Source organism: Aythya fuligula, chromosome 6 (assembly GCF_009819795.1).
Source record: "Aythya fuligula isolate bAytFul2 chromosome 6, bAytFul2.pri, whole genome shotgun sequence".
NCBI lineage: Eukaryota > Metazoa > Chordata > Aves > Anseriformes > Anatidae > Aythya > Aythya fuligula.
In genome coordinates this window covers 13,665,562-13,677,504 of record NC_045564.1, presented here as the reverse complement: position 1 = coordinate 13,677,504, position 11,943 = coordinate 13,665,562, and the positions used below count along the sequence as shown (strand labels likewise).

The window sequence follows — 11,943 nt, the reverse complement described above, 5'->3', positions numbered from 1 at the left end:
GGTGATGGTAGCTTCTGTCGTGACAGATTTCACCAGAAGCAGTCTTTACGGAAGTGATTATTAAAGGTAATGTACGAAAATCTTTCATCTTCCTGTCTGTGACAGCAAGCCATGAGGCGGGGGAAAAAAAAAAAAAAGCAGCAAACTCCACAGGTGTGGGCGACAGCTAATGCTGACATAGCTATAACGTAGTCAGGTGTTAAATTAAAAAGTCCTTCTGACTATCATATAATTTCCCCCATTGCCCACAAACCACTTCCTTTTCTACCCAAGAATTCTTCCCCATCTTCACAGCAGACAGAAGGCTGGTGCCTGAGTGTCAGGCAAGCATGAAGTCGGTCGCTGTAACGCTCTGTCTCCTCTGCTTTCAGTTTGGAGCCCTGTGTGGTGAGTAGCACTTCTTATTCTCCTCACAGTAGATGTCCCTACGGAATATAGCCCACCCAGAGAAGGGAGGCAGTAAACGAGGTCTGATAGCGGGGGGTTGGAGGAATAGAGATAATTGAGGGAAGCAGTTGCAAAAAGGCCACTCTTGACTTTAACATCACTAGAGCTGGTGGGAAGAGAATTCCTGCCAGAAAGGGCATTTGGTCTGAGACAAAATGCACAAGTTTTCATTGTCTGTATTCTTTAGCTCATCTGCTCAGTGTTATCCTCTAGCTGTTCAGACTGTAGTGCTCCAGCCAGCTTCCCTTGCTGGGCACAATGTCTTAGAGCAGCATGACGGTGAATGGCTTAATAAAGAGACACTAAGTTATTGATATTAATCCTGGTCATGTTTGAGCAGGGAATTTTTGTACTGTGAAAAATGTGTATGGCATGGAAGGGTGGATGAGATCATTTTGGTGCAGGCTTGAAACGGGTACAGACTTAAAAGGAGGTATAGCTCTCCTAACACTGTGTTAGCGGTGACAGAGTTGCTCTCAGTCCAGCCATAAACATGGACATAGCATTTTGCGTGGCTCAGTGTTTTGTAATAGCTATGTAAAGTAAAATACCAGAGCTCACATTTATCTGAGACCTGAGATTTAGTGCACAGAGTTACTAACTGAAGCATTCATTATTTAAACATGTTGTTTGAAGGTCATGCAACGGGTTATTGAATATGTTTGCTTCTGAAATTCCAGTGATACATAGGTTCAGGATAGGTTCAGTTTCATACAGAATTTAAGCTTTCATTTAAATAAAAGCTAGCTTCCAGCTCTTTAGGCAATGCAGATACCCCTCTGAAGGTTAACTAATACAGCAACAGCATACCGAGCTTTCAGACATTGAAAAATGGGTGAAATCACAGGGAAGGAGGGTAGTGGACAGTATCAATAAAGGGACACAAGCTGTTCTTTTTCTCCTTGAAAAATCATCTTAAATCTAACAAAAACATCCTCTCAATTTTGTTACATATTTCTCAGCTAGTCAATTTAGCAGGTATACTTCACCAGCACACTTTTACATGTGGCTGGAGCCATCTAAAAGGTCATTCCCTTGGAAGAAACAGGCTGGAATTTTAAGGGTGCAAATAATTGTTCCATCTAATACTGGCAGTTTCCCCTTCTTTCTCCCTCCCTTCCAACACAGAGAATAGGTCTTGGGCAGGGTCTGGGCAGAGGAGATGGCAGAAGAAAGACATTGCTTCCAGGGAGAAATGGTATCTCACTTTTTTTTTTTTTTTCTTACAGTGCTTTCAATATAACAAGTACTAATTATTATCATTATTGCTAAAAAGAAAAGGGCTGTATAACAGCAGCTTTATGTAAGACACATTGGTATGACACCCTCATTAGAGAGTGAGCTAGCACTCCAGCACTGTGGCAAATTTTGGGGAGTAAAAACAGAGTAACTTAAAAGCATGGCTTTTTTTTTTTTTTTTTTTTTTTTTTTTTTTTTTGTCCATTTTAGCATAGTTATTAGCAAGCTCTACCTCTGATCTGTGGATATTGTTTCAGTGTAAATACCTCATGGAAGGTGATATACGTGTGTGTGTGTATTGTGCAATTTGGTAAACCAGTCGTGACCAAGAAATTGTCTGTAAGAGCTTCTTGGGTAGACAAGCACAGGCAATGAGATTTTGAAGTACAGAGCTGTAGGACTCCATAGCACTTGAGGCCCTTGGCTATGAAATGCTGTACATGAGTTTTTGCATGCCAACATTTGCAAAGTATTATCGCAGTTTGCCCACATATCTCCTGTTGTCAACACCGGATGAAGCCATGGTCACTTCTCAGAAGGGTGTCTGAAACATTACCAGCAATTAGTGCAGCGTTAGTGGTATATTTTATAAAAGCTCCCACATTCTACAACATATCTTATAACAGAGAAATAATTCAGATAGTCTTCTAGAGTACTTCTGGCCATTACTTGCTTTGCCCAGAAGGACTGCCTTCCTCTTAACCCTTGATTCCTGAAGGACAGCAACATGCTAGTTTTAGGCATAAGACTAATGACACTGAATTGACAGTGCCATCTTTCAGAGTGCCTTGAAAGATTAAAAGCTACAGCAACTTAAAAATGGTGTGCGGTTTCATCAGACATTTAGTAATAATAAAACAAAAATGCTTGTTTGAAAAGAAGGTTCTACACTTTATTTGCTCATTTTCAGTGGCAAACACACCCAAGCATTATGCTTGTTCTTTTAATCAGCTGATTAGTTTCTGGGAGCTGGGGAAGATAAAACAAAATGCTGGAAAACCATGCAAGAATGTCCTGTCCTGTCCTGTCCTGTCCTATCCTATCCTATCCTATCCTATCCTATGCTATCCCTGTTCTGTTCTCCTATGTAAAAATGCAAGTTTGAAAATTAAGCAAATGTGTTTTTTAAACTTCTGTTAAGACCCAAATTTGTGACGGATTGTGATGTTTGCAAATAGCATTGGGTCTGCTGAAAAGCAATGAGAAAGCTCAAAGTTGCAGTCCCATTAGAATGAAAATAACCTGCCTTCTACTGGCCTCCATATTCAAGCACCACAACTGCAGAAATTTGCAAGCCTCTGACAAAGTACTTTCCCATTGCAGTAAAGATGAAAGTAAAAATGTCTATCAAAAGAGCTGAGGAAGACGTATTTGTTATCCAGGTAATCTCTTACAGGAATGTACAGGACTGTGAGTACACACAAACATAGGATGCACACTCACACTTCATAGTTTGACATAACAAGATGCTGCTCTCATACCCAAGTTCTTCTCTTGGATTCACATCTCCTTGACAAGAGGTGAGCTAGGAACAGCTCTACACAACATCAGTGTGACATGTAGGAAACCACTGAAAGATTTGTTTCCTCTTGTTATAAATATTACAGTTGCATTAGTTCTTTTATAAAAAAATACCAAAAGGAACCTTACAGCCAAATGCAAGCATTTTTACTGCTGAACCAGCGATATTCTTCTGCTCGTTTTCAGCTCTAACAGGATGTATTCTTTTATTCATGTATTTTTTGTGGTAGGATTAGGGAGGTTTTGTGAGTAAATCTCTCAATATTATTGCATGTTTTAACCTCCATTTCCTGTATTCCACTCCCCTGAATGTACATTTATTCTCAAAGGAGCTTGGCAAATGACACGTGTCTGGCCATTAACCTCAGAGTCCTACAGGGTCCATAGGATTACCCTAGGAATGAACCAATACAAATGGGAACTTGAGAAGAGCAATCAGCCGTAGGGAGGGGGAATAAACTACCTCTTAGTATGCAGCGACAGAACATTCACATCAGGACTTGATGCAGAATAGCTAGTGAGCTGGAAATCTCACTCATTGTGGTTACCCATGTAGACAATTCTGTGTTTTAATCTCAGGCACTGTTAATCTCATTTTAAAATATGCTCCCTTTATACTATGCTAAGCACACTCTTCTGTGTGGTCACTTGTTTCAGAAGAATACTAATTGTATTACTGCTACTGAAATGTTCCTTCACAGAAATACATTACTGAGTCTTTCATGAAAATAGGCAGTTACAGCTTCTGGGCCTCAGAGGATGCAAAACAATTTTTCAGCTTGCCACAGGGTCACGTGAACTTCACGCTTAATCACCTCGCTCTGCCCTTTTCCATTAAAAACAAATATTAAAACCATGATCTCTGACAAAGATTTTAAACCACCCAGTATGAAAGGGCAATTTCATTAGCCAACAGCAGAACTGAACTGTTCTCGGAGGCGCTCGGAGGCATGACATTCCCAGCTGTTCCTTTACGCAGAGTAGCGCAGCCCCACTCCCCTCCGGGCTGCCGGGGGCCTCTGGGACCACTTGGCCCTGCAGCTGCCCAGACCCCGAGCCAGCATCTGCCTCTCCTCCCTGATGTCTGGTGGCAAAGGTGGAGGCCTCGCTCAGCTACAGGTGGGACCCGGCCAGCTCACACATACACTGCTCTCCCTAGCTTCTGCTAGCTCGATACACTCGCTGTTTTCTTTCCTTCCCTAAATAATTTATCTGCTGTTGGGCCTAATTTTAAAGGTATATGTTATCAGCCCGCAGGCCACTGAAACTAGAGCATTTTAAAAGGCCTTTATTTCAAATGTTGTTCTCCCAGCAGCTGCTTTCCTTCACCACTCAGCACGCAAGTCATCAAGACGCGTTTCCTTATTTGACCTTTGCTTTCAGCTTCTCAGGCCGTGTGCCCTTCCGAGGGCTTGCACTCTCTGTATCGAGAGCTTTAATTCAATGAGGGTTGACAAGTTGTGTTTTGTCTGTCTTATCTTCACACCAGTGGTACAAGATACCTTGTCTGTTATCACACACTTAAGTAATAGTCTTGAAAGTAGTGCAGATATTTGAACTGTCGCTGTGTGACATAAGTCACTGACTGTGCACAGTAGGCCAGGAAGAACGTGATAACTGGGAAGAGGGTGAATCAATCAAAAAAGAGTAACAGTTTGCAATTGCTTTCCAGTTGCACATCACAAAGCATTTTCCACAAGTCCATTAGCTTATGTGTGACACTAAGAATATTTTAATCAAGTACTAACTCATTGCAATGCCCTTGCCAGTGGTGATAACTGGGGAGCAAGAATTCAAAGCAGAAAAACGCGTGGACACCAAAAGGTTGCCTCAGTCCAGGAAGAGAGTTGAAAGCATTCAACACTACATGACTGAGAATAATCTCCTGTTCCTGGGCATGTGCAGGCTGGATGTTGTGGATTGCAGGTGCCTTGGGAAAAGGATTATTTACACTGTGCAATCAGTACAGCACCCAGCACAGTTGGGAACCTACTCTGCATGGATCTAGACTGCCACGTAGCAATAACAAGAATATGATTATGTATGGAAGTCTTCAAGTATTTGTCCCCTGTTTTCTTAACATCAAAAAATCTTGATGTAGAGTGTATTTCAATCTAAGCAGCCTCTGAAGTATTTGCTCAGACTACCTGAAGAGAGGAAAGGCTGATATAGGTTTTTTTTCTACCTGTCTGTGTAGGAGATAAACCTCTGATTTTTGAGCAATGCAAAAAAGGAAAAGTCGAAATGAAACACTATCAGGCTGAGCTATGCCTGCTACTGAGGACACACAAACCATTTCAAAGCAGTGCATGCCACCAACTCAGACAGAAAATTCCATTCTCAGTATTGCCATAGTGGGTGGTGAGGGAGGTAGCACCTTAAGGAAGTCCTAAATAATTAATAAAAGTGTGCCAGGCTCCTGTAACAGAGGCTGCCTAAGCACAACAGACTGAATGCAGCTTGATAATCATGAAGAGAAAAATTTAGAACAGAAAACTGCGTGCATTGATGAATATTTTCTTGCTGCATATCTTGGAGAACCTTCCAGTTATTCATCCTGGATGTGCCAGAAGAAGATATTTTGATGCGGTGTTGGGAAACAGAACAAACGTAGAACAAAATGGGCACTACAGTCTGGAAACAGAGTATAATGCTAACTTATTGCCAACTCTGGATTCACGAGAAAACAAGAGTATACTTTTTAATTTGGGATAGATTTCCACACTATCTTTGGGGAAATTCTACTTTCATCCCAGTTTCTACGCTTTAAGCATGCCTATTCCTTCTGCAGAGGTGTTTTATGAATTTCTAAGTGCTATGTATGTTATCAATATTAATTCTTGCCCAATTAATTTTCTTCCTACATTATTTTTATACTTTGTGATTTTATCATACCATGAGATTTTATAGTGTAGCACTGAGACAAGATCAGATAGGCTTATGACACAAGTACTGACATTAGAAAATAACTTCAGCATCTTAACATCGCATGGCTCAGCCCCTCTTCCTGCATTTCTCTGCTTGAATTTTAAAAAGGAAACAATTTATTTTTCAGGAGCTGATACCTGCTCATCAAGACCGTGCAAAAATATAGGTAAGACATACTTACATAATTTGGTATATGTTTTCAAGTGCCATACTAGATCAGAAAATACTGTCTTTGAAGAAGAGGGTTGTCATTTTTTTACAGCACACTTTAACACATTTTTTTCTCAGGGCATTCCCCATGCTATTGGTTGCTGATTTTACAAAAGTCAAACTGTGAGGTAGCAGGAGGTCCTCAGTCAGTTTGCTTTCTTCTTCTTCTCCAAGAAAATAAAAATAGAAACATTTTGCAGAATGAGAGAGTTGTATAACATCTGTCAATGTTTTCTGTCAATGCTTTCAGGAAGGTCAAATATGATTTTTGGGTTGCATGTGAATGCATGCACGCAGTGACATTTGTGCTCTACTCATGTCCTCATATTTGTGATAAAGGTCATATAGTCATCTAAGTAATTAAGTTTAAATTGTATGGCATGCCCCAAACCACTATCTCAAAAGGAAAGATAGGTCTTATGGTTAAGGCATTTATGTAGGAGTTTAGAGTTCAAATCCTGTTCTGCGTTTTCAGATACAGCAATGAGGTTCAGATTACAAACCCTAAACCAGAGATAATTGTCACCATTTTCATCCCACCTTGTTTTATTTATGAATAGGACAACAAGACTGAGGCAGGGATTATACGTCTCAGTGTTTGGTCGAAGGAGGCCTTTAAATATTATGAAGCAAGTCACTGATTCAATGCTAACAGAGACCTGTCCAGCCTCATAGCAGATAGCAGGCAAGGTGTTATCTCATGTATTTTCTCAGTAATGTGTGACATGAGCAGAACGATGCACTGGTATCTCACAGTCCAGGGCTGAGTGGCAAAGCCAGACTGTTCTGAGTACCTACATGTTTTAAGTTTCTATGACACGGTTCACTTGCTTTGTTTGAATGAGTTTCTTAACATTTTAGGGATACTCTTCGTTGCTGTTTGAGTGACTGCACTTATTGTTTTCATATTTTCAGATCAGCTGCATGTCTCTGACTCCCAGGTGATGGTGGAATTTAATAGTGGAAACTTTAAGTTCATATTTCACAACCCCAAAAATGTGAGTGAGTTCAGCATGACCCTCTTCAAAGGGCACGAAAAGAAGGAGATCTGTGCTCTCCATGTGAGCAAGGAGAAAGCTATCCCCAAGAGTAACGTCACCTACTGTCAGGCAGAGCATTCAAATACCAGCACCACTTTCATACTCACAAATCTGGAAAGAAAGCACATCGACACTTACACCTACTGCCTGGAGATGTTCTTACCCCCTCCTTACATAGATTGCCGCCTGAAAGAAACCTATTTGTACATCCAGGGTAAGTTTACTTCCCTTCTCCCATCACTTCGGTTTGCTGATAAACAGACACTGGGTGTAGCTACACTGCAGCGAGAAGTGTGACTGAAGTTCACACGGAGAGCTCCAAGAAAGCATAAAAGTACTCAGGAAGGGTTCTCCATACAGATCAATAACAATACTGTACTGTCTGTTCTCCTTCCCTTTCTGTCCTTTCCCATTTCTCAATGCCAGGAATAAACAAAGATAAAATTATGTGGTTGGGCAAATTATCTATTATCCCTCTCTGAACTTAACACACGGTGATTGCAGAATCAGGCTGTGCCATCCTGTTTTGTCAGTCGTGTTTTCCACTGCTCTCCACTTCCACTTTCCTGACAGCCAGATGCTCACAGCTATTGCTAGCTATTTCATGCCCTACCGTATTTTCTCCGAGATCTGGACAAGGTTGATCTTGTGTCCCCCTCCACTTGCCTTCCTATCCAAACATGACTGCCAAAATCCTCCCTTCTTTAGACCAGGCTGCCCTTTAAATCACCTGTGGTTCTCACCGAATGTAAGCTTAAATCTTGCTTCAAATCTGAACTATCATCATGCTCTCAGTCTGGGCTTGGTTTCTTTTCAATCTACACTTTAAGCCTTGTGTGCCAACAGTGAGGCTTTCACTTCTCCTTCTGGACAACTGCAGTGTTTTGTTTCCTGCTGAATACACTTTCCCAAGGCAACTCTTCAACTCCTGGAAATCCTTCTCCAGAGCACACTTTGGCTGTTTCATCTAATATGAAGAGGAGATGGGAAATAATTTGAAAAGTTGTTTGTGGGGGGGAAAAAAAGTGCTGATTCTCAGCAATGCCATTTTTGCCTCCCTATCTCCAGATAAGGAAGACTGCATTTCACTGGGACTCATGACATGGGTAACTATTGGCCTGATCGTGTTTGCCATGATTTCCTGTGTCTGCTGTGTAGCAGCCTGTCGCTTAAGGAACAAGGTAAGCAAGTCTACGGGATTCCGCACAACCCTCCTTCCAAGGGTCATGGATGGGGAACTTGATTTAATGAGATTTAGAGGGTGGGACAGGCATATACTCAGCACGTGATACGTTTTTTGACAAAGAGAGTGAGCTGTTAATTTACCCCTGAAATTCACTCACTGATGACAGCAGCTCAGATTTAATTTTTCTAAGACAGAATTGTCTATTGATTTAAGGGCTGGGAATTAAAGGAAAGAAGAGAAATGCTGCACAGGTCAGCAAAATTACTTTGGTAAGCAATTCACCTGATTGTTTTCTTCAAGAGGGGAAAACAAATCATCAGTGGAGCAATTCCAGCTCTGTTCTGGAGCAAAACCACTTAAAGAAAGAACCAGTTGGATCAGGGAAGAAAGGAGACTGTGGACATAAGTTATTTATTTTTTTTTTTTTTGGACAGTGCATTTTTCATTTTCAGTTTGTTCTATTCCAACTTTTCTACCTGAGTGCCTGTCTATTCTGACTTTAATATTCACACTTAAAACAGTCAGATTAACTGCCCTGTTTAAAGAACAAAGGTAGGAGTGGCGGAGGGTAGTGACCACAAATTAAAGTCATGGCATTTCCTCTCTGTTTGCAGAATCAGCAGTGTGAATCCAACTCCCACGAGTACAACAGTGAATACATGCCCATGGCAGCAGTGAATGCAGCAAAAAAAACAAGAATCTGAGGTTGTATTAAGACTAGTAGTACTTGAACCTTTGCCTGTAACTGTTGCAAGGCCTTCTCTGGGAGGGACAGGGCTGCTTGCTGTGCCTCCCATTGAGTCTAGGTGGGTGGGTGGGAAGAAGGGATCCGCACAGCAGCTTGTGCTGCCATGTAGCAGGAAGGGGAAACAGAACAAAAGCTTTTGAATCAGAATGGTGGGCTGGTTCCTAGAAATGCAACTGTTTTGCTTTGCATCGGTGCCAAGTGATGATTGTATGTATAAGGAAGGCATGTAAAACTGTTCCATTCAGATTCTTCAGATAGTGTGTGCTACCTAAGGAGGCACAAGTGATTTACCAGATTCACTCAGGGTTACTGGGTAGGGACAAATAATCTATAGGGAGTAAGGAATTTCCTAACTACTTAAATCCTTGCACTGTAGCCAGAAGCAGTTTGGATACAGAACAGAAGGAGAGGTTGGACTGATTCAAACACATGTGGGTTGCACGTAATTAATTCTCCATTTCTATTGCAGGTTTAAGTTGCTTGTGGCATAGACATTCTGGCAGTGGAAGTTTCCAGCTACTTGAACCTGGACAATGGGAAAACCCTGGACTATGGGAAATCAACATTTCCTCACCTTCTGCCTGCCTGAGCTCTCAGGATGGTCCTGTGCTCAGTCATGAGACACCCACTCTACCACTGCTCTAAGCTCTGTTTTGCTCTAGCCTTGTGTGTTAACTGGCACACTGCCTGATCCACTGACTTGTACATGAAATGCTAACAGTGTGTTAAAGATGTCAGCTTTTAGTTGAAGAAAATGTAGGGTTTGCTTGAGAGTAGATTCTTGCAGTGGTGCTACAGAGGCAACTTCTACTTTCTACGGTTTCCTTTATGGTAACTTTCCACTGGGTACAAAAAAAAAAAAAAAAAGACTACCTCCAATGCCAATCCTTGTGGCACTGCCATGAAGTGCTGTCAATGTATTGCACAAGCCCTTTTATTAGGGCTAGTCTAGCCTGATGCTATGAAGTCATCTTCAGATCCGCTGTCAAACTTCTTAGCACCACATTAGGCGAGTGTGGTATGCACACATGCTCTCCTGCCTGAGAGAGCACAGCAGAGACTTTATTGTGACACAGAACCTCAGATACGCTCCAATGCCTTTGTGCTAGCAGTACATCTTTGCCATTCACACCATAGGCCTCCTCTTATTTAATTAAATTCTGAATTCTTCTTCCAAAATAGTAATATATTACTTTTGAGACTGCAATCGTTCTTTAAATTAGTCCAAACCTACGGGATAAGTCCCTAAACTAGGAGGCATGACGTCTCCTATTCACATGTCATAAGGCCAGGGTATTCGTGGACTCTGGTTTGCAATTATTTTCCTCTTGTGGTTTGACATGAAGCCTTTACCACTTCCGCAGTGGGTTTAGGGGTTACTTGACCTTCTGAAAATTGCTCAGTCTTCAATATAGCCCAGTAGGTCAACTTTGTCCTGGGCTGCATCAAAAGAGGTGTGACCAGCAGGTTGAGGGAGGGGATTGTCCCCCTCTCCTCTGCCCTCATGAAGCTCCACCTGGAGTACTGCATCCAGGTTTGGAGCCCCCAGCACAAGAAAGATGTGAACCTGTTCAAGCGAGTCCAGAGGAGGGCTAAAAAGATGATCACAGGGCTAGAGCACCTCTCCTATGAAGACAGGCTGAGAGAGCTGGGGATGTTCAGCATGGGGAATAGAAGGCTCCGGGGAGACTTCAGTGCAGCCTTTCAGTACTTAAAGGGGTCTTATAAAAAGGATGGAGAGGGACTCTATTCAGGTAGATAATGATAGGACAAGGGGGAATGGTCTTAAGCTAAAAGAGGACAGATTTAGACTAGACATTAGGAAGAAATTTTTCACTGTAAGGGTGGTGAGGCACTGGAACAGGTTGCTCAGAGAAGCTGTGGATGCCCCATCCCCAGAGGTGTTCAAGGCCAGGTTGGATGGGGCATTGGCCATCCTGATCTAGTGGCTGGCATCCCTGCCTATGGCAGCGGGTTGGAGTTGTATGGTCTTTAAGGTCCCTTCCAACCCAAGCCATGCTATGGTTCTATGATCCTTCATGCTACTTGTGAAATCCACCAAAACTCTGACCATAAATGACCAACTGGGAATCCAACCTGGATGTGTTGCCAGATACCATTCGGCTGCTGGAAGCAGAGCAGTGCATTGATGGAGTCTTTCTGTAATTCACTGACAAAACACAGACTGGTCAGAGGACACTATGTTGAAAGATGCACAGCCTGCTTGTCTGGTAAATGGAAGGTTGGTTTCAACTTGACAGGGTAAAACAGGGATATCAGACATGAAGGGGACATAGCTGGTAAGTCAGGAATGGGCATTTCCTCAACAAAAAACTAAATATATAGAGATACTTCAGGAAGAAGGTGCAAATTGTAAGCTGTGACATTAAGCAAAGGGGAAATGAGTGCAGCACCAAATGAAGTAGGGATTGCCAATTTTGCAGCAGCTACCCTGGTTTGATAACCAGGCTCCTAGGCAGAGATGTAGAGGGGTACCCTGGCATGTTGGCCACCATTACATTCTTTTCTGTCGTTCCAATAAATAACTTTGCCAACTTACCTAACTTCCCTGTAATACAAAACTATTCTCTGTACACCCACAAATAAATGACTTCATCATTTTG

At 42.0% G+C, this 11,943-nt stretch overlaps 1 protein-coding gene across 1 annotated transcript; it reads left to right on the top strand.

Moving 5' to 3' along the window:
- Nucleotides 1-329: 329 nt before the first annotated feature.
- On the top strand, nt 330-9,275 carry LOC116490489 (inducible T-cell costimulator-like). Its single transcript, XM_032189681.1, has 5 exons — nt 330-387; nt 6,263-6,301; nt 7,261-7,599; nt 8,454-8,566; nt 9,186-9,275. The coding sequence occupies exons 1-5, from the start codon at nt 330-332 to the stop codon at nt 9,273-9,275; spliced, it is 639 nt and encodes a 212-aa protein (XP_032045572.1).
- Nucleotides 9,276-11,943: the final 2,668 nt, after the last annotated feature.

Bases quoted from the DNA above. Each gene is read 5' to 3' on its own strand.
- LOC116490489 (XM_032189681.1), top strand. From the start codon at position 330: ATGAAGTCGGTCGCTGTAACGCTCTGTCTCCTCTGCTTTCAGTTTGGA. The intron at 388-6,262 runs GTGAGTAGCACT...TTTATTTTTCAG, and splicing joins TCAGTTTGGAGCCCTGTGTG to GAGCTGATACCTGCTCATCA. The intron at 7,600-8,453 runs GTAAGTTTACTT...CCCTATCTCCAG, and splicing joins AACCTATTTGTACATCCAGG to ATAAGGAAGACTGCATTTCA.